Genomic DNA, 23,944 nt, shown 5'->3' with positions numbered 1-23,944 from the left:
ATGCGTATACGATTCACACATTTTCCAAATTCTTAATCTATTTAATTTGTGATATAGAATAAAGAACAACTTGGAAAAGGAAAAAAAAAAAGAAAAAAAGGTATTTGGTGAAATGGGCTTTTAAATATGTAAACACAAGCCCAAATATATTAAAATTGAATGTGTATTGTGTGCTCCACACGTCTGCCACATTCACGTTCTTTTTTCTTTTTTTTTTTCTTCCAGCCACATTCACGTTCAAATTTAGTTAAAAGACAGTTGTGACACTGTGCCTAAGGGTCATCATAGAATTAGTCAATTGGACATAGTGGTCCTAAGCAATCTCTTTATAAAGTTGTAGCAAGTCTTTTGTTTATGTGGAAATTTATGAGAAACCTGATTAGAAAAAAAAATGTTCTTAGAAAGGGTCCAAAGGGAAGAGACTTGAACCCATGATTCGAGAGAAATAATTGGTCATTTACAGTTTATCAATGCTATGTGATATGGTATGGTAGTCTTTTAAAACTTAAAAGTCCTACATAATAAATAGAGTCCAAAAATATGTTTTCTCAATAACCGAAAATACCAATTTGAAGTCTATAACAAACACACAAGACTTAACTCATCTTTTTAAAAACTTTTTTTTTTTTGATAACCCAGTGTCCAAACCACACTGTGATCCGACTAGCCCACTGGGCCTAAGCCCGCGTTCTTTGGATTTTTAAGCCTCCACTTAAGGGCCCCTCGGATCTAGTGGTCTGGGACGCTGCGCCCCGTAGGTAAATTGCGCAGTGGCCGGGACTCGAAGCCGGGTGGCGGGTGCCTCAACCGAGGTTCCTATACCACCAGGAGACAAGCACCCGGTTATCTTTTTAAAAACTTAACATCAAGTAATTTTGGTTAGGTGAAAACACATTAGTTAAATAACAACATGCATGTCAACGACTATTAATTATACATTGACGAGAGAATATGTCTAGAACATTTAACATTTTCGAACAACACACCAAATTAACAACAATTTAAAAATATTTATACATTCATAGTAAATAAAAACACGAAGTTGGCTGATTCAAGTCCAACAAAAAACCATTTTAAAACACAAAGTACCAATCAAAAACTCATTAAAGACGGATCCTTCTCAGCTAACTTCATTTCCTCTTTAATTCTCATCTCATCTCCCTTATAAACTCATCATCGGATCTTAAGGACACAAGAAGAATGGGTGGGATGAGTATGTCTTGTTGTGGTGGTGGTGGTGGTGGTGGCGATGATGGTTCAAGTCTATTAACACATCTCGTCTTAATTATTGTCATTTGTCTCTCTGTCATGGCCGTTTGCACCTCCAACGAACGCCGTACAGCCGTCCGTGTCGTCCGGTGCCGTTGACCGACCGGTATAAATCATCTATATATCAGATCACATCTCTACAAAAGATTTCTTCGGATTCTCTTTATATATGTATGTATGTGTTGGTTCTTAATTAGTGATGATGAATTACGGTATATGGTTTTTGTCTTTTTTTTGGCCAAATTGTATATGGATCAGAATAATTAAATCACATAATATACACCGAAATTTACCATTTAAGAAAGTATTGGGGTATAAAAAGAAATAACGTAAAATACTTGGGTTGTTGTGGAAATTATATTATCTGTGTTTGAGGATGAAGAAGAATGGCCTCACGCTCGGTCTCTCGAATAATTTTCCTTCACTTTCTCGCACTTTCCCACTAGTTTTCCCGATCGTCAAAACAACATTGTACAGAGATTTCAAAGAATGTCACTTTGTTCTTCCTTCAACGTTTTCGCTTCATACTCACCAAAACCCAAAACCATTTTCAAAGATTCCAAATTTATTTCACAATTTCAGGTAAAGTCGTCTCCTTTAGCTTCAACATTCAAAACCCATGAATCCTCAGAGACTCTTAAGTTTAAAAGAGCGAGACTCAAACCAATTTCTTCTCTAGACTCGGGAATTTCAGAAATCGCTACATCGTCTTCCTTCAGGAACAAAAGCCCTAAAGATATAAACGTTTTAGTGGTTGGTTCAACTGGTTACATTGGTAGATTCGTAGTGAAAGAGATGATCAAAAGAGGGTTCAATGTGATTGCTGTTGCGAGAGAGAAGAGTGGGATTAGAGGGAAGAACGACAAGGAAGAGACTTTGAAGCAATTACAAGGCGCCAATGTGTGTTTCTCTGATGTTACTGAGTTAGATGTTCTTGAGAAATCTATTGAGAATCTAGGGTTTGGTATTGATGTTGTTGTGTCCTGTCTCGCTAGTCGTAACGGAGGGATTAAAGATTCGTGGAAGATTGATTATGAAGCTACCAAGAATAGTCTTGTAGCTGGGAAGAAGTTTGGTGCTAAGCATTTTGTGTTGCTATCTGCGATTTGTGTTCAGAAGCCTTTATTGGAGTTTCAGAGAGCGAAACTGAAGTTTGAAGCCGAGTTGATGGATTTAGCGGAGGAGCAAGACTCGAGCTTTACTTACAGCATTGTGAGACCAACGGCTTTTTTCAAGAGCTTAGGTGGTCAAGTTGAGATTGTGAAAGATGGGAAACCTTATGTGATGTTTGGAGATGGTAAGCTATGCGCTTGTAAACCGATCAGCGAACAGGATTTAGCAGCGTTTATAGCGGATTGCGTGTTGGAAGAGAATAAGATCAATCAGGTTTTGCCAATTGGTGGACCAGGGAAGGCGTTAACGCCGCTGGAGCAAGGAGAGATTCTGTTTAGGATTCTTGGGAGAGAGCCTAAGTTCTTGAAAGTACCTATTGAGATTATGGATTTTGTGATTGGGGTCCTTGATTCTATTGCAAAGATTTTTCCTTCGGTTGGAGAGGCTGCTGAGTTTGGGAAGATCGGGAGGTATTACGCTGCAGAGAGTATGTTGATTCTTGATCCAGAGACTGGAGAGTATAGCGAGGAGAAGACACCGAGTTATGGGAAAGACACGCTTGAGGATTTCTTTGCGAAAGTGATCAGAGAAGGAATGGCGGGTCAAGAACTCGGTGAACAGTTCTTCTAGTGTGAAATTTTTATGCAAAATGAGTTTGGCTGTGTAGTTTGTAACTGATGAGATTATAAATATAAAACCTGTGAATTTGAGAGATTTGTTGATTCAAACAACAAAAAGAAACCACACATTGCAGAGATATATAATGGATCTTTTGCAGAGAGAAGCAGGAGATGATGTAGAAGAGTGTCAAAAATTGGAAAATGAGATTGAGACAGTGACAATTCTTGAAGCTTGTTCGTGATGTAAAATTACTAAATGACAATTCTCACCCGCTATTATCTGTTCCTATAATTCGACATAAACTCGCAAAACAATTGAGTTTTCAAAAAATCCCTGAAAACATATCATCCAGGTAACTTTTCCTGGATCAAGAATATATAGAGGAGTATATTATACATAATCCTCGCTTGCCAACACCCAAACACAAATTGTAAAATATAACAGTATAAGAACAACAACAAATCAAATGAAGAAGACAAATGTGTGTTTTGCTTTTGTGACCAATGATCAAATTGATCATCAATCTTTTTCTTTTTTTTTCTTTGTTATGATCATCAATCTTTTTGCCTCAGTTTTTTTGCAACAAAAAGCTTTTGTTAGCTTTCTGGAGGCAATACATGGGGAAGATCTTGGTTTTGTCATTGAGGAAGAACAGGAGGCGCAATCGCTCGTGTGTTGTAAGATCTGCAATGTCCACATTTCTGTCCTATTATGTGGAAGTACACTTCTGTTGTGTCGTTACAATCGTTGCATAGTATCCAAACCTGTGATTTTCACATAATCTTGTTAGAAAGTATACAACTTTGGTGTATATCTTTACTCTTCTTTTGTTAGATTCTCTAACGCTGCAACACTATCGAGCTTAAGGGACAGAGAAAGAAACTTCATTACCTTCTTGTCGCGGTAATCTGAAGGCATAGCAGTCGCTTCGATCTAAGGAAACCAATAAAACAATTTGGTATTCTTCAGCAACTAATTTGCAAGATCTATCATACTTAAAAGATTCAACAATGGATTTTAAACTAACCTCTTCATCCAGTCTCTGCCATGTTTTAGACATATCAATCACTGACCTCGAGCAAATCGGACAACAAAACCTACTCAAAATTCACACATTTTCAAACCATCACAATCAACCAAAAGAAGAAACCAACTTTCTGGTTGAAAGAGACATAACCACAGGGAAATGTTTAAATTACTTGTCACGTTTGATCATCTCGTTGTAGCATTCTAAGTGCATTGTGTGCCCGCATTTCATCACATTTGTGTCCTTTAGAGAGTCAAAAAGGTACTGCATTTCACGCGCACGCAGTTAGCTAAAACCGCGATACGTTTTGCTGAAAATTTTCACTTGTTCTTGATAAAGTTTTGCCTTAACACACATACCTCGTAACAAATGGGACAGTGATGACGCATTGAATTCTCAACGCAGCGATGGTTGTTGCGCAGACCAACCGCATAACAAGATCCTAAAAGCAAGTAATGGATAATTTCACGAGTCAACGACACATGATTGTGTTAGTCTGAAACTGAGCATAAGAAAACTTTGTTGTTTTTTTTGCGTTTACCACACTTCTTGCAATGGAAGAAATTCTCACGCCCACCAACTCTGCAACACACAGAAATGAAATGTCAACAAAACAATCATTACACAACTACAAACGAATCACCACTATAACATTGTATGAAGAAAGATTCTCACCTGCAAATTCCACACTCATCGCAATGGAACTGTTGTTTTTCAGTCTGAAACAAGACAAATAGGAGCAAATAATCATAATCAGATACAAAGAAGGAAAAGATTCAAACAGGTGTAAAACCAAAGTTGTTTACATCATCATCATAGAATTTGCAGATGTTGCAAAAATATTCTCCCATGTTGACACCACAATTCGAACAAACTTCAGCTACCTGAAAAAACACATTGACACAAACTCAATTTTATACCAAAACATCAATAAGCGAGTGATCAATGATCATCACAGCTCATAAGACAGTCCAAACTACAGTGATGGGAATTACCGGCTGCTCTGTATCGCAAACAGAACAAATCACCTGCCAAAAAAAGAAGCCAAGAGATGCAACAAATTAGTAAAAATGCAAACTTACTAAGATAACATAATTCTATTAAGAAGGATCATACTTGTTTAACGTCTTGACGAACAAGATCGTGACGGTCGTAGATATTGCGCAATGTGCTCTGAAACACAATACAGAGTAACAAAAAAAGAGTGTTTAGTTTTAATAAGGAATTAAGGGAAAAGTAATTAAGAAGATGAATTGAGAATATAAATACAGTGCTCTCGTTGTGACAATGGCGACAATCGAAGACTTCGTTGCAACATGGAGCTCTGATTTGGCATCTCCTCTTGTAATGCTTACACCTAATACACATAGAAGAGAAACGGATCTACATGGATCAGAATCAGTTCAATGGATTACAATTTTTTGTGGATCGAGACAGATCTATGATTTGGAGTAAAGAAACGAATCGGTTGTTTTAACAGATGAAAACCCATGAATCAGAAACGGAAAAAGGAGCAAACTTTGTGAATCAAATCTTAGAATACTTGGAATCTACGGATCAATAAGAACAAGAGACACATCGTCGTGGACCAAACGTGAAAACAAGAAACCAAGAGATCTGTCAAAGCAGAGGATAAAGATTTCAAGAAACAGAGTAAAAAACAGAGGATTTGTTTTTTTTTACCCGAAACCCATTTTGCCAAAATGAAGTCGATCATTGGGTGAAGCTTCCATGAGAACAGGAGGAGAAAAGCCAAAGAGACAGAGAAGGAGAGAGAGAGAGAGATGGAAAAAAGAAGGTAAACTCTCTCTAAAAATATATATATATGTTTGAGAAGTGGATTTGGATTGAATGAGAAGCTGAGAGTTTTATCGGAATCGCAAGGCCAGAAATGAAAACAGACCCCACGTCTTTGTTTTTATAGAAGAAGATAAACAACAAATTCTTCCATCTTCTTCAAATTGCAGAACTGAGAAAAGAAAGAAAAAGGTTGGATCTTTTTCTTTGCTTTATTTGTTTTCTCTCTCTCTCTCTTTGTGAATGTTGTTAGCTCCGGAGTTCGTGAGAGAGCTTTAAAGAAATGGGAATAATTAAAGAGAGAGAGATAAGAGAGTTGTGATGAAGATGGGATGATGACATGGATGCAAACCGTAACAGAGAGCGCCGATTTATTGACCAATCATAATTCTAGATCGTTATCTCTATTTATTTCCCAACACTTTCTTAACTACATTTACTTTTGTTGTAAGTTGTAAAATTAGTAAAACGATAATAAATGACCTTTTTCTTTACCAATTGGACTACTAAAGTTAGTAGTACTTTTTTTTACTTCTCCTACTTTATTTTAATCTTCTTCAAAATATTTTTCTTCCACTTTCTCCATTATTTTCTACTATATACATATGTGAAAGAAAAAAATATACTATATACATATAAATTTAATGTGTTAAAGACTAAATTACTGAATTTATAGCTAAATTTGGATTTTAGTTTATTACCAATATAAGTTTTATATGATTTGTTTTTGTTTTTTTTTTCTGTATTTTTTTTTTGTGCAATTTTTTTTTTTTCTGTATATGATTTGTTTATCAGTTCATTTTGTTTTGTTTTAGATTTTATTATTTCTTTTGTTAGGTATTGGTATATATGGATGACGTCTTTTTTTTTTCTTGATCAAAATGGATGATGTCAAATTTAATTAAAATGGTAAATGGTAGATTTTGGTAGTTAGCTGAAAATTTCAAAACATGCTAAATCGTAGTATCATGCAAATGTATTAAGAACTTTATAATAATGATACACACAAATCACAACCTAAAGTGTTCGTTGCTTGAGTCAGTTACATTGACCCCACCAAGCCCATGGACCACGTGATGGTACCACGAACCTATCCATTATAACATTTTATGATTATTAAAAATGGAAATAAAATTTATAAAAACACACTCACATGAATTTCTGAAAAAATGGAAAAAAGATTATGCTTTAATATCCATCCATAGGCTGCAAATAGTACATGGTTGAAAAAACATACGTTAAAAAAAAAACACAAAAAAAATGCAAGAAAGAAAACATAAATGGGGAAAAAACTCGAAAAAACCGTCATCTATTTTTTTTTTGGCCGTTTAATATATGTGTTTTTAAATTTGGAATAACAATACTTCATTTAATTTCGATTGCCTTTTAAAACTACCGTTTTTTTTAAATTGGTAATTTCGAACCCGACACTTAACAGTCGTTACTGAGCGTAACAAAATTATTTAACGGCGTTAGATTTTAACCGGAAAAAAACTCGAAACAACCACCATCTATTTTTTTTGGCCGTTTAATACATGTGTTTTTAAATTTGGAATAAAAATACCTCATTTAATTTCGATTGTCTTTTAAAACTATCGTTTTTAAAAACTTGGTAATTTCGAACCCAAAACATAACAGTCGTCATTTGACGTAACAGAATTATTTAACAGCGTTATATTTTAACCCCACGTGTTTATATAAATATATACTATCGGTTTGTAAAACTTTATGTGATAGTTAATGTGGTTTGGCGGTTGCATGTCAGTTTTGTAAACCTCAGGAGCTGGGTTCGCTCTTCAAGACTTCAACCTCATTTTTTTTATTAATTTCTTTTTGTGTTCTTCGTCTTCTTCGCCGGTGGTGACGACAACTTCTTCTTCTCAGATCTCCGATGATGCAAACTGGTCTCTCTCTCTTTCTCTTCTTCACTCGAATCTCTTTTTGATAATGAGTTTTTGCCGTGATTCATCCCATTTATGTATAGATCTGATCTGATTGATGTCGATTTAGTTGCTGTTCTTTTTCAATGGTAGATCTAATTGCAGAATTATTAGCTCAGCTCTAGATCGATTTGTTGAAATTGCTCTATGATTCATCTTTTGTTTGTATTTCGAGTCTTAACTTTGTACTGATGGGAAGTTATTCGAAGTGGAGAACAAAGGAAAAAAAAACAGGTTTGAGATTCAAACCCGGATCTAGTGGTTTAGAAAAAGACACACGCTACCACCAAGACACATTGATATTCTCGTAATGTGTTCTGAGCAGTTTGTATATATTTATATAAACACGTGGGGTTAAAATTTAACGCTGTTAAATAATTCTGTTACGTCCAGTGACGACTGTTAAGTTTCGGGTTCGAAATTATCAAGTTTTTTAAAATGATAGTTTTAAAAGACAATCGAAATTAAATGATCGAAATTAAATGAGGTATTTTTATTCCAAATTTAAAAACACAGGTATTAAACAGCAAAAAAAAATAGATGGCGGTTTTTTCGGATTTTTTCCCGGTTAAAATTTAACGCCGTTAAATAATTCTGTTACGCCCAGTAACGACTGTTAAGTGTCGGGTTCGAAATTACTAAGTTTTAAAAAACGATAGTTTTAAAAGGCAATCGAAATTAAATGAGGTATTTTTATTCCAAATTTAAAAACACAGATATTAAACGGCAAAAAATAAGATTGACGATTTTTTTGGGTTTTTTCTCTAGAAGAATAAATTTCCTTATCCACCTCTTTTTTAAGTGGCAATAATGCCTAAAGGTTTTTCTAAAATTTCGGAACTTTTTTTCTACAAGGACTATAAACAGTTTTCTGCCAATTCTTCATCAACATTTCCAGTCATATATCTTCGCAACCAACTTCACAATAATCTCCTCTGACTTTTAGCAAACTAGACATTGACAACACACAAAAGACAACACCAAAAACCCCAACTTTATGGTTTAAAAACATGGATCCATGAAAAAAGAGTCAATCACTTGTCACTCTTAATCGATCATCTGGCAGTAATTACTCGTCACTAGTAAATCATCTAGCAGTAGCTAGCATTCTACATGCATCTTGTGTCCACATTTCATCACTATTGTGTCTATGTTTGGTAGTTAATTGAGATATTAAAACATGCTAAATTTTATATTATGCAAATATATTGAGATGTTTATTAGTATGATAAACAGTAAACACAAACGTTACTAAAAGTTTTCGCTTAGGTCATTTACATTGACTCACCAAACTCATAGACCACGTAAAAACCAAAATATAACACTGTATGATTGTTAAAAAATGGAAATAGAAAGTAAAAATAAAACTAACATGCTTTTCAAAAAAAAATTGTAACGTGGGGATGTGGAGAATGTTAGTCAAAGGCTACAAAAATATTCGTTTCGTGTACATCTTATTCAGGGCATGCCACTTGATATTCGGATCCCCGTCTCTTTTAATACTTTCAAGGTCGTCTTGGAACATGCTTTTATATTATAAGCTTTTATATTATAAGTAACAAAAGAAGAACAACGATTTCGAGTAACGTTCGAGACAAAACTAATATTAAATGTTGTGGTTTCGGGCCTAGTGGCTTACGGGATTTGACACGGAACATCTTGATATTCAAAAAAAAAAAAAAAAAAAAAAACAAAAGAAGAACAAATAGCTCATATTTTACGACATGTAACCCGCCGTGGTACAATGGTTGAAAGATTCATTATGGTAGCAGGGTGTTTTTAAAACTATGGTTTGATACAAAAAGATAGGGTTTATTACGGAAATGGGCATTTTTTGGGCCTAAAATTTGAGATAAGACATTTACTGTCTGGGCTTGCAGATTTAGGTATTTGTGCAGACGGAAAAAGACCGTTATACCCCTGTCTTCTTTACCTTGCTGAAACCAATCTCACCGTCGTGTTCTCGCTTCCGACCACAATAACCTAGCTTCTCCGATTACGACCATCGGTTCTCACCGTTGTGCTCGCTCCGGCTCTGCCAAATATTTTGCCGCCGTCACTTTCACCTCCATTAACACCATCTCCTTCGGCGACTTACAAAACGTCTCTGGCCACCAACACCATCTCGTCTCCGCCACCAACACCATCTTGATTGATTGTTTTTAAATAAAGAAATCTAAACCCTAATAACAATTTAGTAAACCCAAGGGCTGTAATTATAAACATTAATTGAATCAAAACTTCCAATTGAATTGAATAAAAACTTTCAATTCATCTTCTAATTTAAATCAAATTGAAAATTACATGTTTGTGATTGAAAAATCTTGGAGAAAGCTTTTAACACTGTTCAAGTCACCATCATCAAGGCTGAGCTCACCATCGCCGCTGTTATAAGTCGAGATTCAAGATTTAGTCGTTCTTAATCTTACCATCACCTTCTTCTACTTGCTTCTCACCACGGTGCAAGCCGCCGTTGTCACCGGGTCTCATCATCACCACAACCATCTCATTTACAGCGTCGTCTTCTTCTTCTCTTCATCTTGACCGGATCTCATCATTATCACCGGATTTCATCGTTGCAATGACCATCTCGTTCACCGGAATTCTAAAACAAAGCTCGACATCATTTTTGTTTTAATCAAAAATCAGATTAAAACTGTAAAAGAAGAAGGGCAAAATTGTATTTTCGTCATATGAGAAATGCTCAAATACGCAAGTACCGGTGAACTGTCCTGATCTCGTAATTATTGTTGAAGATAATGCCAATCCGGTAATTTATTCCAAAAAGATAAGGACAGAATATTATATAATACAGAAATTCATCATCCACAGCAATTGGATATTCATTCACATATTTACAAAGCTGAGTCCACTATCTATGTGATCATGGGTTTAAATTTAATAACAATTGCTACAAGGTATCAATCTACGACTTATTTACAATGTCTTGATTGTCATTTGTTCACTTTCTTTGACGACCACACAGAATTAAAGAACCCTTCTTCTTCCTGCACATCTGAATCTCCCAACCTCCATTTCAAGCAAGTATTCTTGTTTGAGACTCAAATCAACCAACTCCTATAGACTAGAGATTCCGGTTTTAAATATACTTTTTGTTTTGATTACGTCCGTGGAAGGAACTGTCCGCGACAGGAATATGTTACCCTTCGAATCTTTCCTGCTGTAATTCTCCATCTCATGGCTCATCACTATGTTGCATTGTCTCCAAGTCTCACCCATTAACTCCACTCCAAAGTACGTTAAATGGTCGGATATGCTACTTCCCATTACCGATCTGAAACAACAAGAGCCAATCATAATACTGGATACTTCTAAAAATTGTTCTGTATCCAAGTGAAAATATGAGACATAAGGGGTGTTGTAACAATTCCTGAACAATAGACGATGGCTCAGGTGAAACGTGGTAGTAAATAATGATCTTATGTTTCTATTAGCAAGTTTGTTCTCGCTAGTGTAGGTCAATTGCTGAGAGTATTAATATCATCAAGTTGTTTCAGAGGGATCAAGTAGAAAACCAAAAGAGAGTTAGTTACCTGCTGCACGTAGGATCTTCACCGGTGTTGTCACAAACTTTCTCTACACCACGAATAACAATATTCAAAACACTGAGTTCTGTCACCCACACCTGCAATCCAAAAGATACATTACCAAATGTTGCATGAAAAATCTAAAAACAGTTACTGTGATGAACATCAAGTGATTAGAGGACGCTATAAAAATAATGAAAATAAAAACAGAAAAAGACGTTACCTCTGTTGGGAAGTGGTGGTATGTTTTTTGAGGGAAAAGATGATAGTAAGGAGGCAGATGAGGAACTATATCATGGTCATGTATGATCCTGAAGGTATTAGGCACAAGCAAATTGTAATAAGATGCAAAAGCAGCATTCCCAACACGGGGTTGCCCAAATGTCATAACCTGTACGTTTTCTTCATCTTCATTTACCTGCGATTTACATCCCAATTGACATCACTAACAACTTTAAAGAACAAAACATAAGAAAAGAAAAAAAAACTAGTTCAATCCAAGGATGTTTACAACTAGGTCTAGCGCACAAAAGGAAGCCATGGCTCCTCCCATTGAATGACCAGTCACCATGATGTTGAGGTTTGCCCCATATGATTTCTTCGCTCGTTTTACTGCATCCAAAACCGCAGGCCGTACAGTTGTATTGTGATAAGCACTATAAAATCCATGGTGCACCTGCCAATGTAGATAACTATTACAAATTCCACCGTACTACATGACCAACTCAATGATTAAAAAGCTTGCGGCTTAAGTGTACCATTGCATCTGGCATATCAGGGTAATTCAAATCGAGCTGTTTCCAGAACAAGTCTGAGACCCAATTTTGTATGCTGCACAAGTTTTTGGATGATCAAAAATCAACCAAATTTAGACATAGGTGTAGCTTTTAGATTACATGATTAGAATAACACCTGTGTTCTTGAGTTCCCCGAAATGCAATGATGATAGCATTTAAATCCTTAGCCACCCCAACATATGCCTGTTGTTACAAGTTACATATACTGATATCAATAATTGTTAAATGAAAAAACATCATGACAAGATGTAGCTTATGATATCAGGGCAGACCTGTAAGCAGTGCTCAACGTCAACTATTATCTCTATTACCTCAAAACCCTGCAACATCCTTAAAGACGTTAGAATACCCAATTAAAGCTATTAGCTTTATACATACTGTGGCTTCAAACGGTGATCTGCTTCAGCAAATGTTATACCTTTGTCAAACCGTTGCATCTTTCGCACGTCCAAGTGAAGAGTTCTGACAAATCAGACATATAAACCTGCATACATATATAAATCCATTTGGTGCACTATATCAGCATAAGCTCTCTTCTCTAGTAATGGTAATTAAATGAAAATAAGAGGACAAGTGCTACAATTTCCTTCATATCTTGCAGAGATAAAATGAAATGCATACTGTAGAAATCTGCCATTAACTTACTGCAGAAGTATACTCCACAAGTGTTATGGCAAGCGTGTGGTTGTAAACAGGTCGATCATCATCACTCTTCAACTTGAGAACTGCAATAAAAAGAAAAAAAGTCCCCATAAATTCACTAAGTTCTGTCTTGATTCATTGTAGCTGAGGCTACATAAATAAATCAAAACTATCCCAGATTGAGAATCCAGGTCACATTGTTCAGTAGCAAGAGTAAATTTGTCATCTTTCCCAATCACTATCATCATTCTACAGAAATTTCAAATTTTTTTGATTAGGCTCAAAGAGACTCAGAGGGAGGGAGAAGTTCCATTATCACCTCTACCACATGAAGATGAAAAAAGACAAGCAAAAACTGCCAGCAAGAAGAACCATCTCTTTTGTCCCATATTCTGCAAAAGGACAATTACACACAACCACATCATCTTCTGTATCATCAACCAAATTGCAAAATTGAGCTAAGACAAAGCAGAATCCAGAAGCAAATTGGCCAAAATCACAGTTTAGCTTATAATACGAGACTCACACAAGCCCAAACTAACGAGGATTAGAGCAAAAGCCACAGGGGATTTCAGCAACCAATTTAAGTCCAGAAAAAAAAAGACAGACCTTTGACAAAACAGAGGATCAAAGCAATCGAACCAAATCCGTGAAGAACACACAAATAGAAATCTCGGAAAGTGATCGGAGAAAATTACCCGTTGAAAAAAAACTATGTGGAATGCGAAAAGAAACGTCGATGAAATACGAATAAATCTATTCCAGTTTCATTTTTTTATACGCAAAGGCTGATGAAGGAAGGATACGTGTTGGCTCTTAGGAAGGGGTATTATTGGAACTGAGAGTGAGAGATGAGATCTGATTTAGTAACTACGAGACGAAAGGAAAGGAACGACAACCGAGTCGCAGAAAGATGCGGTTCCCGATCAACAACGGAGATTCGATATTCTGCGAAAGACTCTTTACCGCCTAGAGGTTTCCAATTTTTTCTTATCTTAGTTACATTAAAAACACCTGTACAAAAATAAATTAATACTCGACAAGTTAAGAAGAATAAAACACCATAAAATTAGTATAATCTTGTTCTTGTCATGAATCATTGCAAAAATTCATGTTCTGTCTAAACTCTCAAGTGTGTGTCAACGTTTGGTGGAGAAAAAACATCTGTATTTTATTTTATTTGATTTTTAATTGATTACATGTGTTTAGTTTTTCAATAAGACATGTCCATTATATTGCAAAATAATTTGGGAATTATGAACTAAAATGATACTACTATAAATTGACACAAGAAATTGATGGATACGAATTTAAAGATTCGAAACTATTCTGCTACTGTACAATGTCATTATTCATACACATACTTACATACAGTATATCGTTGAATCCAATATCTATATGATCATGGATTTAAATTAATAAAGATTTAACATGCTACATGCGACCAACCTATAGGATTTATTTACAAAATCATTTGTTCACCTTCTTTTACGAACACAAAGAATCAAAGAACCCTTCTTCTTCTTCCAACACAACACTGAACCTCTCAAACATCCCATTCCAGCAAGCTTTCTCTTGTTCAAGACTCCAATCAACCAACACCTATGGGCTAGAGATTCCGGTTTTCGATTGCGTCCTTGGAAGGAACTGTCCGCGACAGGAATATGTTACCCTTTGAATCTTTCCTGCTGTAACGCTCTACCTCCTGGTTCATCACTATGCTGCATTGTCTCCAACTCTCACACATCAACTCTACCCCAAAGTACCTTAAATGGTCTGAAATGCTAGTTCCCCTCACCGATCTGAGACAACAATAGCCAAGAGAATTATACTGGATTCATGTAAAAAATGTCTGCTACCTTAATCTAAAACAAGAAACAAAAGGTGTATTCTAATGATTTATCACGTCATTTCTCTGTTGAAATCTGGTAGTTAATAATGAACCTAAATTTTTGATTTGCAGGTCTGTTCTTGCTACTGTAGGTGTATAGCGGAGAGGAATTATATCAGTAAGTTGTTTCAGAGGGATTGATAGTTACCTGCTGCAAGTAGGATCTTCACCGGTGTTGTCACAAACTTTCTCCAAACCAAAAAGAACAAAGTTCGAAAAACTGAATTCTTTAACCCACACCTGCAACCCAAAACACACCATTACAGCTTTCTTTATTTCTTTTCCATAAAGTTAATAAACAGAGCGGAGAAATTATGTCCGACATTGGAAAAATCATTGAGTATTCCAGATTTTTGCATAAAATAAGTTAAATTAAAACTGTTATTCTGATAAACATCCAGTGCACTGAGAAAGCGATGCTACCTCTGTTGGGAAGTGGTGGTATGTTTTTTGAGGGAAATGGTAATAGTAAGGAGGCAGATGGGGAACCATATCACGGTCATGCGTGATTCTGAAGGTATTAGGCACAAGCAAACTGTAATAAGAAGCAAAAGCGGCATTCCCAACACGAGGTTGCCCAAATGTCATAACCTGTACGTTTTCTTCTCCTTCATTTACCTGCGATTCATATCCCAATATAAGTCATTAACTACTTCAAAGGACATAACAATAAGATATAAAAAAATATTTCAATTCAAGGATGATTACGACTAAGTCTAGCCCACAAAAGGAAGCCATGGCTCCTCCCATTGAATGACCAGTGACAATTATGTTGATGTTCGCCCCATAGACTTGTTTCGCTCGTTTTATTGCATCCAAAACTGCAGGACGTACAGTTGTATTGTGATAAGCACTATAAAATCCATGGTGCACCTGCCAATGTAGACAACTATTAGAAATTCCACCTTACTATATGACCAACTCAATGATTAAAAAGCTTGCTGTTAAAGTGTACCATTGCATCTGGCATATCAGGGTAATTCAGATCGAGCTGTTTCCAGAACAAGTCTGAGACCCAATTTTGTATGCTGCACAAGTTTTGGATGGATTAAGCATTAAAACCAAGTTTATGTGAAGGTGTAGGCGTGTAGCTTTTAGGTTACAATGAGGAGAATAATACCTGTGTTCTTGAGTTCCCCGAAATGCAATAATGATAGCATTCAAATCCTCAGCCACCCCAACATACGCCTGTTGTTACAAGTTACATGTACTGATATTAATAATTGTTCAATGAAGAAACATAATGACCAGCTGTAGCCTATGATATCAGGGCAGACCTGTAAGCAGTGTTCAACGTCAAATATGATCTCTATTACTTCGAAATCCTGCACCATCCTAACGAACGTTAGAACTCAATAAATGGAGCTATAATACATATTGTGGCTTCAAAGTTCCAACAGTGATCTGCTTCAACATATGTTATACCTTTGTAAAACCATTGCATCTTTCGCAAGTCCAAGTGAAGAGTTTTGTCAAATCAGACTCATAAACCTGTATACATATTACAAACTTGATTCACCCATCTGATGTACTTTATCAGCATTATCTCTCTTGTTTAGTAGTGCAAATAATGATAAATAAATGAGAATATGAAGAGGGCAAAGGTTACACATCTAGTAATTCCATTGATACAGGACTTTTTGCTACTAAACTAATCTGCCACTAACTTACCGCAGAAGCATACTCCACAAGTGTAATGGCAAGCGTATGGTTGTAAACAGGTCGATCATCATCGCTCTTCAACTTGAGAACTGCAATTAGAAGAAAGAAGTCACCATAAATCCACTTGCTTCAGTTTAACTCACTTGTAGCCTCACAACTAATATACCAAGTACACGAAATTGTTGGTTTCTTTGCATCAAATAAAGTTCACATTTTATTGTAGCCAGATTAAATTTTCTATCTTCCCAACCACTATATCATTACACAGAAGTTTCAAATCTTAATTAAGCTCAGAGAGAGACTCAGGAGAATCAAAAACTGAAGTTCCAATAAAGGAAACAGACACGGAATCATAAATAGAAGCTGCATTACCACCTCTACCACATGAAAAGGAAAGGAGACAAGCAAAAATTGCCAGCAACAAGAACCATCTCTTTTGTCCCATGTTCTGCAAGAAGACAATAGACACAACCACATCATCTTCTGTTCATCAACCAATGTTAAGGGTCAAATTGAGCTAAAACAAAGCAGAATTCGGAAGCAAATTAGCCAAAATTATAGTTTACCTTATAAAACGAGACTCACGAAACCCAAACAAACGAGGATTAGGACAAAACCCGAAAGAGATTTCAGCAACCAAAAGAAGAAAACTGGGGATCCAATTGAACGTCTTTTACAACGAGTTGGAAATTTCCGGCGATGATCGGAGATTATTCCCGGCAAGAAAATTATACGGCGACTTATATATATATATTATTATATAGAAGCCGTGATCTGCGAACGAGAAGGTGATAGAAGAAACGGCGATTAAAATACGAATATTCTGTTTTTTTTCTTAACTTCCACTTTCATCCTTTATACGCAAAGGTGCATGAGACAAGCGTGTGGGCTCTTTCTAAGGGTATTATGGGAATTTCAGTTGTGTAGCGTGTCGCAAATTCGAGTGCTGAGGTGTCAGTTACGTGATTCGGCAGGATAAATGGATAAGGCGGTTATAAAGAAGAGAACGAGAAGTTGACCTTTTGACTTTCTACTTTCTTCTAAGTTTTACTTATGAGCCCACGGGCCTTTAAAGCCCATTAATGCAAACCAAAGTCCAAGGCGGGAATTTCCGAAACTCTTATTTCTCAAGTGGCGGGAGATTCTTTATAAGTCAAGCCCATGTGGCACATCTCGTAGCCGTAGATTTGATCTCTCGAAATCAACGGGTGTAAAATCGAAGCCTACGGTCGTTTCAAACGTCGGTTTTGTTGCTTTTAATTTCACTTTTGTTTATTTTCACTAACCAAAGCAAAAAAAAAACTCAGGAACCCTCGATTCGATCTCAGACGAAATCAGGATTCGTAGAGGCGCGTCGATGGCTAGAGCTTCGAAGCGGGAAGTTTCTTCGGACGAGGCTTACTCGTCGGAGGAAGAGGAGCAAGTTAACGATCAGGCCAATGTGGAAGAAGATGATGAAGAGCTCGAGGCCGTCGCTCGCTCTGCGGGTTCTGACGAGGAAGATGTTGCGCCCGACGAAGCACCTGTCTCTGACGACGAGGTTGTCCCCGTAGAAGATGACGCTGAAGAGGTATGTCTTCGCTTCTGTTTTCCACTCTTCGATTTACATTCGCATGTCGGCTGTGATTTCGCGGATTGCTGTATTTGGATTTCTGAATGTAATTGAAGTACTGTTAGGGTTTCCTCTGAGCGTATAATTAATGGTGTTTTTGGGTCGTGTATTCGATATTTGGTGTCTTTTGAGTCTGGTCACAGGGTTTCGTTTCTCTCTGTCTCAAGGTTTTTGCTTAGAAGTATGGGTGGACGCTCATTATGATGGTACATCCATGTGACTCGTGAGGATATTTTGGTCACTTTTTCATAATTTGATGATTATTATGTAGGACGAAGAAGACGAGGAAAAAGCAGAGATCAGCAAACGTGAGAAGGCTAGACTCAAGGAAATGCAGAAGATGAAGAAGCAGAAAATTCAGCAAATTTTAGACTCCCAAAATGCTTCCATAGATGCAGATATGGTAAGCTAGTAAATAACTGAGCTGCTTGTCTTTTAGTGTACAGAGATATTGAAATAACTCAATCGTTCCATTTATTTAGAACAATAAAGGAAAGGGGAGATTGAAGTATCTTCTGCAGCAAACTGAGTTATTTGCACATTTTGCTAAAAGTGACCCGGCTCCGTCCCAGAAGAAGGGGAAAGGAAGGTGTGTTCAGTGCAACTTATCTCAAAACAAATTGTGGTTATTCGTTTGAAGTTTCCAGAAATACAATGAGCGCACAGTCCCAATGTTTAATTTATTGGGTTTCACGTTGTTGTCAGGGGTCGCCATTCTTCCAAACTAACTGAGGAAGAGGAAGATGAAGAGTGTTTAAAAGAAGAAGAGGGTGGTACAGCTGGATCTGGAGGCACACGGTTGCTCACACAGCCCGCTTGTAAGTACCTATGTTTTGCTCCTAATATCTTGATATGGCGTATGTTTGCTCTAGTCCTATTGTGAGTCGAAGTTATTATAGGATTTGACACCTTATGCCCACTTCTCTGATTGGTAGAGTTGTTTGATTATATTCTTCAGTTGCGACCTCACAATTTCTAGGTAGTACTGCATAAATTTTGTAGAATTTAGAGATCTGAGCTTTGTACTCTTCATATTGCAGGTATTCAGGGAAAGTTAAGAGATTACCAATTAGCTGGTTTAAACTGGCTCATTCGGTTGTACGAGAATGGCATAAATGGGATTCTGGCGGATGAAATGGTAAACCACTTCTCATCTTAGCATATAATAAGATTTGTCAGCTCTCTATGTTACCTGATGCTAATCTTTATCGTTTTTGTTCATGGTCTAGGGTCTGGGGAAAACGCTTCAAACCATTTCTTTGTTGGCTTACCTGCATGAGTACAGGGGAATTAATGGCCCTCATATGGTAGTTGCTCCAAAATCAACCCTTGGTAACTGGATGAATGAAATTCGCCGATTTTGTCCTGTCCTGCGTGCTGTGAAATTTCTCGGTAATCCCGAGGAAAGGGTAAGTCATAATGCCTCTGACATTTGAATGGTTGCATTTATATGCACCTAGCAGGATTCTGAGATATCTTTTAAATAATGCAGAGACATATTCGTGAAGAACTGCTAGTTGCAGGGAAATTCGACATTTGTGTTACAAGCTTTGAGATGGCTATCAAAGAGAAGACATCATTGCGCCGTTTTAGCTGGCGATATATAATCATTGATGAAGCTCATCGAATTAAAAATGAGAATTCACTCCTTTCGAAAACCATGAGACTTTTCAGCACCAACTATCGGCTTCTTATCACGGGAACCCCCCTTCAGGTATTTGTCAAATCTTTTGATCTATAATTGTTAAGTTCCTTCAATTTTTCTGTCAGATTGCTTCTGACTATGTTGAAACTACTTTTCTTGCTTGAGTTTGTGGAACCTAGTTTTTTTTTTACTTTGTGTTCTTTAGACATGCTTCTTATTATCTTCTGTACTTGATTTGCTTGAGATAATACTGTAATCATTTGATATGTCTCATATATGTTTCTACTACAGAATAATCTCCATGAATTGTGGGCCCTCCTCAATTTTCTTCTCCCTGAGGTTTTTAGTTCAGCAGAAACTTTTGACGAGTGGTTTCAAATTTCTGGTGAAAACGACCAGCAAGAAGTTGTTCAACAACTTCACAAGGTATGTACTCATACTTATGAATGTTATTCTCTAAGTTCTTATGATAATCATTTACCTCATCTTTTTTTAGGTTCTGCGACCATTTCTTCTTCGGAGGTTAAAATCAGATGTAGAGAAAGGCTTACCTCCGAAAAAGGAGACAATACTCAAAGTTGGCATGTCTCAAATGCAAAAACAGTACTACAAGGCTTTACTGCAGAAGGATCTTGAAGTGGTTAATGGTGGTGGAGAACGCAAACGTCTGTTGAACATAGCAATGCAATTGCGGAAATGCTGCAATCACCCTTATCTCTTCCAGGGTGCGGAGCCTGGTCCCCCATATACCACAGGAGATCACCTTGTAACAAATGCAGGTAAGATTTACATTACAAGTAGATCCTTCAGATATAAGTGGCAATTGGCTTAGTTATTTTCTTTTACATTTTCTTGTTTCTAGGTAAGATGGTTCTCTTAGATAAATTGCTACCTAAGTTGAAGGATCGAGATTCAAGGGTTCTGATATTTTCTCAGGTAGTCATTAACTCATTCTTTGTTTCCTTTTCTCTGAGTTATATTTTTAATGTTTCTTTGTGTTTATTCTAACGATTTTGCTCATCTATATCAGATGACAAGGCTTTTGGATATTCTTGAGGATTATCTAATGTATCGCGGTTACCAGTACTGTCGTATTGATGGAAATACTGGTGGTGACGAACGAGATGCTTCCATAGAAGCCTACAACAAGCCAGGAAGTGAGAAATTTGTTTTCTTGTTATCCACTAGAGCTGGAGGACTTGGTATCAATCTTGCTACTGCAGATGTTGTGATCCTCTATGATAGTGACTGGTAAGGCTCTTTTTGTGTCTATTGTAGTATATGAGTGTGTTCTTTTATGCCTACTGAGATGGGTGGATTATGGCAGGAACCCTCAAGTTGACTTGCAAGCTCAGGATCGTGCACATAGGATTGGTCAAAAAAAAGAAGTTCAAGTTTTCCGGTTTTGCACCGAGGTTACTCTTGTACCAATGTGTAGAAAGAATGACATTGAGAACTTGAACTAATTCTGCATTGGTCTTATGCAGAATGCTATTGAGGCGAAAGTCATTGAGAGGGCTTACAAGAAGTTGGCACTTGATGCTCTGGTTATTCAGCAAGGGCGATTGGCAGAACAGAAAAGTAAGTGCTTTTGACTGAGGTTGTTAAATGCATTGGATTTTCTCTTATATATATAATGATTTATTTTCTTTGCTTTCCAGCTGTTAATAAGGATGAGTTGCTTCAAATGGTGAGATATGGTGCTGAAATGGTGTTTAGTTCTAAAGATAGCACAATTACGGATGAGGATATTGACAGAATCATTGCCAAAGGAGAAGAGGCAACGGCTGAACTTGATGCCAAGATGAAGAAATTCACTGAAGATGCAATACAGTTTAAAATGGATGACAGTAAGCGTGCCATTTATCTCTTTTTCCAATGGTAACTCCCTTGCATGGGTAATGGGATGTCCAAATAAGATATTTTTTGGTTTGTTGCAGGTGCTGACTTTTATGATTTTGATGATGACAATAAGGTACTCTTGGATAATTAATTGAATGGTTGAAGGAAATGTTTAACGCATACTGTGGTTATACAGTTTTTCGAATATCGGATTGCTGATTTCTTTTTTAATTTTGTTTGGTAGGATGAGAGCAAGGTGGATTTTAAAAAGATTGTGAGTGAAAATTGGAATGATCCACCAAAAAGAGAGAGAAAGCGCAAGTAAATATTACTTCTACTTTTTTCGTTACGTGGTCTATCCTGTCTTCCTAAACAAAATCTAACTTTAACAATTTACTTCTCTACCCACCCTTTAGCTACTCTGAAACTGAATACTTCAAGCAAACACTGCGACAAGGTGCTCCAGCTAAACCTAAAGAGCCTAGAATTCCACGCATGCCCCAATTGTGAGTACCATAATTGTCTCCACTCTGCATTTAGCCTTTTCCCTGTCTTATGTATAGTACATTTATCATAAAAATCTAATTTCTTGTCCATCCCGCAGGCATGATTTTCAGTTCTTTAACATTCAGAGGTTGACTGAGCTGTACAAAAAAGAAGTGCGCTTCCTTATGGTGGGAATAACAAGTTTATCAACTTGTTATGTAATTTATGCAACTTTTGTGTCTGATTAGTTCTAAATAGCAACTTGTTTCACTTTGGTTTCAGCAAGCACATCAGAAAACTCAAATGAAAGACACAATTGACGTTGATGAACCTGAAGGTCTTTCTCAATCTTTGCCCTCTTTTCTTACATTATTTTACTGAATCTATTACTGATTAAGAAATGTTTTCACAGAAGTTGGAGATCCCTTAACTGCTGAAGAAGCGGAAGAAAAGGAGCTATTGCTGGAAGAGGCAAGCGAAACCATTTGACCTTACTGTGGGTTGACATTTGTTTTTGATGGGTTTTTTATTATTGAATGGAGTTGATATTTTTTAGGGTTTCTCAACATGGAGCAGAAGAGACTTCAATGCCTTCATTAGGGCTTGTGAGAAGTATGGCCGGAATGACATAAAGAGTATTGCCTCTGAGATGGAAGGGAAAACTGAGGAAGAGGTTGAACGATATGCTCAAGTTTTCCAAGAGCGATATAAAGAGCTGAATGGTTAGTAACTTTAGACTGTTAATGAGTGTTTGCAGTACAACAAAGTTGATATTTTGCCACACAAAACAATCTTATCCTAAGTAAGCTTTGCCTCTTGTTTTACTTTGTAAAAATTGTAGATTATGACAGAATCATCAAGAATATTGAGAGGGGGGAAGCAAGAATCTCTAGGAAAGATGAAATCATGAAAGCTATTGGGAAGAAACTGGATCGCTACAGAAACCCGTGGCTGGAACTGAAGATTCAGTATGGTCAGAACAAAGGGAAGCTGTACAATGAAGAGTGCGACCGTTTCATGGTCTGACATCTCTTTATCAAACTCTGTGTGTTGAGATTTCATTGTTATTGTTTCATTCTAATATGACAATGACCCGATGAACTTGTGATTATCAGATATGCATGGTCCATAAACTTGGGTATGGAAACTGGGATGAGCTAAAGGCAGCGTTTCGGACATCCCCCTTGTTCAGGTTTGACTGGTTTGTAAAATCCCGCACAACTCAGGAACTTGCAAGGAGATGTGACACACTAATCAGGTTGATTGAGAAAGAGAATCAAGAATATGATGAGAGAGAGAGGCAAGCCCGCAAAGAGAAGAAACTTGCAAAGGTGAGGACTTGAAGGAACAGTATAAGTTAACATTTTCATTTACTGGTGAGAAGCTGTGGAATTGTCTCATGATCTGTTCTACAACTTGTTTCAGAATGCAACGCCATCAAAGCAACCTTCGGGTAGGCAAGCAAATGAGAGCCCTTCATCTCTTCTGAAGAAACGAAAGCAGCTGTCAATGGATGATTATGTGAGCTCGGTACGCAAAATCATTTCCAAAACATAAAGAGTTTTTCATATTGCTGGTTAAGTCATGCAAAGCAGACAGACCATTCCTTAGACAGCACAATCATATTGGTCCCGACTATTTCTGATCCTAACTCAGAAAAAAAAAAAACTTCATGTCTCTGCAGGGAAAGCGTAGGAAATAAGAAGGCCTGTGTTGAATCCATCACTAAGTAATCATAAAGATATATGATTATCTAGGTGCGATTCCAAATCGGAGAATTAGTTAGAAAAAGCTTCTTAGTGACAAGGATCTTATATTTTGTACTCGCAAGCATTACTGCATTGTCTCCGACTTCTCTTATTTTTCAACGTATATTTTACTTGAATTTTTTTATAGAAATATTCACCACATTCCTAGTAGTGGTTTTTAGTAAATCTCAAATCAACTTTTGTGGTCGGATTTGAACAAAACATAACTCTCTTTTCTCTCCTCATGTTGTCACAACTTCCCAAGGGAGTGACAAATGTAGATGATAAGAGAAGTCTCTGTTGT

At 36.8% G+C, this 23,944-nt stretch overlaps 6 protein-coding genes across 11 annotated transcripts; 3 read left to right on the top strand and 3 right to left on the bottom strand.

Annotated features, from left to right (window-relative positions):
- Positions 1-993: 993 nt before the first annotated feature.
- LOC9309976 lies at positions 994-1,498 on the top strand. The gene has a single exon (XM_002873863.2). The coding sequence runs from the start codon at positions 1,201-1,203 to the stop codon at positions 1,366-1,368; it is 168 nt and encodes a 55-aa protein (XP_002873909.1). The 5' UTR covers positions 994-1,200; the 3' UTR covers positions 1,369-1,498.
- Positions 1,499-1,595: 97 nt separating this feature from the next.
- Positions 1,596-3,096, top strand: LOC9307897 (divinyl chlorophyllide a 8-vinyl-reductase, chloroplastic). Its single transcript, XM_002873862.2, has one exon. The coding sequence runs from the start codon at positions 1,759-1,761 to the stop codon at positions 3,010-3,012; it is 1,254 nt and encodes a 417-aa protein (XP_002873908.1). The 5' UTR covers positions 1,596-1,758; the 3' UTR covers positions 3,013-3,096.
- Positions 3,097-3,306: 210 nt separating this feature from the next.
- On the bottom strand, positions 3,307-6,279 carry LOC9307896 (E3 ubiquitin-protein ligase MIEL1). Its single transcript, XM_002871781.2, has 12 exons — positions 5,714-6,279; positions 5,300-5,387; positions 5,147-5,203; positions 5,026-5,058; positions 4,837-4,914; positions 4,706-4,749; positions 4,572-4,612; positions 4,390-4,472; positions 4,203-4,294; positions 4,031-4,100; positions 3,895-3,936; positions 3,307-3,767 (listed from the first exon to the last, which is right to left on the bottom strand). The coding sequence occupies exons 1-12, from the start codon at positions 5,761-5,763 to the stop codon at positions 3,642-3,644; spliced, it is 804 nt and encodes a 267-aa protein (XP_002871827.1). The 5' UTR covers positions 5,764-6,279; the 3' UTR covers positions 3,307-3,641.
- A 4,262-nt stretch (positions 6,280-10,541) lies between these two features.
- Positions 10,542-13,720, bottom strand: LOC9307895 (lipase). Of its 5 annotated transcripts, XM_021022890.1 has the most exons (12): positions 13,464-13,720; positions 13,364-13,411; positions 13,074-13,146; positions 12,758-12,837; positions 12,531-12,596; positions 12,385-12,432; positions 12,228-12,295; positions 12,074-12,146; positions 11,827-11,991; positions 11,539-11,733; positions 11,322-11,413; positions 10,542-11,062 (listed from the first exon to the last, which is right to left on the bottom strand). In XM_021022890.1, exons 3-12 carry the CDS (start codon positions 13,141-13,143, stop codon positions 10,846-10,848), a joined length of 1,074 nt encoding a protein of 357 aa, XP_020878549.1. In that variant the 5' UTR covers positions 13,144-13,146; positions 13,364-13,411; positions 13,464-13,720; the 3' UTR covers positions 10,542-10,845. The 5 variants fall into 5 exon arrangements, with proteins under 5 accessions (XP_020878549.1, XP_020878546.1, XP_020878548.1 ...); XM_021022887.1 differs by lacking the exon at positions 13,364-13,411 and having other exon boundaries at positions 13,453-13,720; XM_021022889.1 differs by lacking the exon at positions 13,464-13,720 and having other exon boundaries at positions 13,364-13,459.
- Positions 13,721-14,049: 329 nt separating this feature from the next.
- LOC9309975 (lipase) lies at positions 14,050-17,126 on the bottom strand. Of its 2 annotated transcripts, none has more exons than XM_021022892.1 (11): positions 16,874-17,126; positions 16,680-16,755; positions 16,317-16,396; positions 16,071-16,136; positions 15,923-15,970; positions 15,766-15,833; positions 15,601-15,673; positions 15,354-15,518; positions 15,069-15,263; positions 14,794-14,885; positions 14,050-14,556 (listed from the first exon to the last, which is right to left on the bottom strand). In XM_021022892.1, the coding sequence occupies exons 2-11, from the start codon at positions 16,750-16,752 to the stop codon at positions 14,364-14,366; spliced, it is 1,053 nt and encodes a 350-aa protein (XP_020878551.1). In that variant the 5' UTR covers positions 16,753-16,755; positions 16,874-17,126; the 3' UTR covers positions 14,050-14,363. The 2 variants fall into 2 exon arrangements, with proteins under 2 accessions (XP_020878551.1, XP_020878552.1); XM_021022893.1 differs by having other exon boundaries at positions 16,683-16,755.
- A 432-nt stretch (positions 17,127-17,558) lies between these two features.
- On the top strand, positions 17,559-23,862 carry LOC9307894 (ISWI chromatin-remodeling complex ATPase CHR17). The gene is made up of 25 exons (XM_021022886.1): positions 17,559-17,877; positions 18,191-18,322; positions 18,402-18,508; positions 18,625-18,737; positions 18,960-19,057; positions 19,149-19,328; positions 19,412-19,633; positions 19,856-19,990; positions 20,061-20,343; positions 20,427-20,500; positions 20,595-20,815; positions 20,892-20,979; positions 21,052-21,145; positions 21,226-21,414; positions 21,505-21,539; positions 21,651-21,727; positions 21,823-21,912; positions 22,011-22,080; positions 22,175-22,229; positions 22,305-22,363; positions 22,449-22,614; positions 22,734-22,912; positions 23,008-23,223; positions 23,318-23,422; positions 23,577-23,862. Exons 1-25 carry the CDS (start codon positions 17,665-17,667, stop codon positions 23,592-23,594), a joined length of 3,219 nt encoding a protein of 1,072 aa, XP_020878545.1. The 5' UTR covers positions 17,559-17,664; the 3' UTR covers positions 23,595-23,862.
- The last annotated feature ends 82 nt before the right edge of the window (positions 23,863-23,944 follow it).

This window comes from Arabidopsis lyrata (assembly GCF_000004255.2).
Source record: "Arabidopsis lyrata subsp. lyrata unplaced genomic scaffold ARALYscaffold_6, whole genome shotgun sequence".
NCBI classification, from domain to species: Eukaryota; Viridiplantae; Streptophyta; class Magnoliopsida; order Brassicales; family Brassicaceae; genus Arabidopsis; species Arabidopsis lyrata.
Note: the sequence above shows the minus strand (reverse complement) of the source record. Positions and strands in the feature narration are given on the sequence as shown.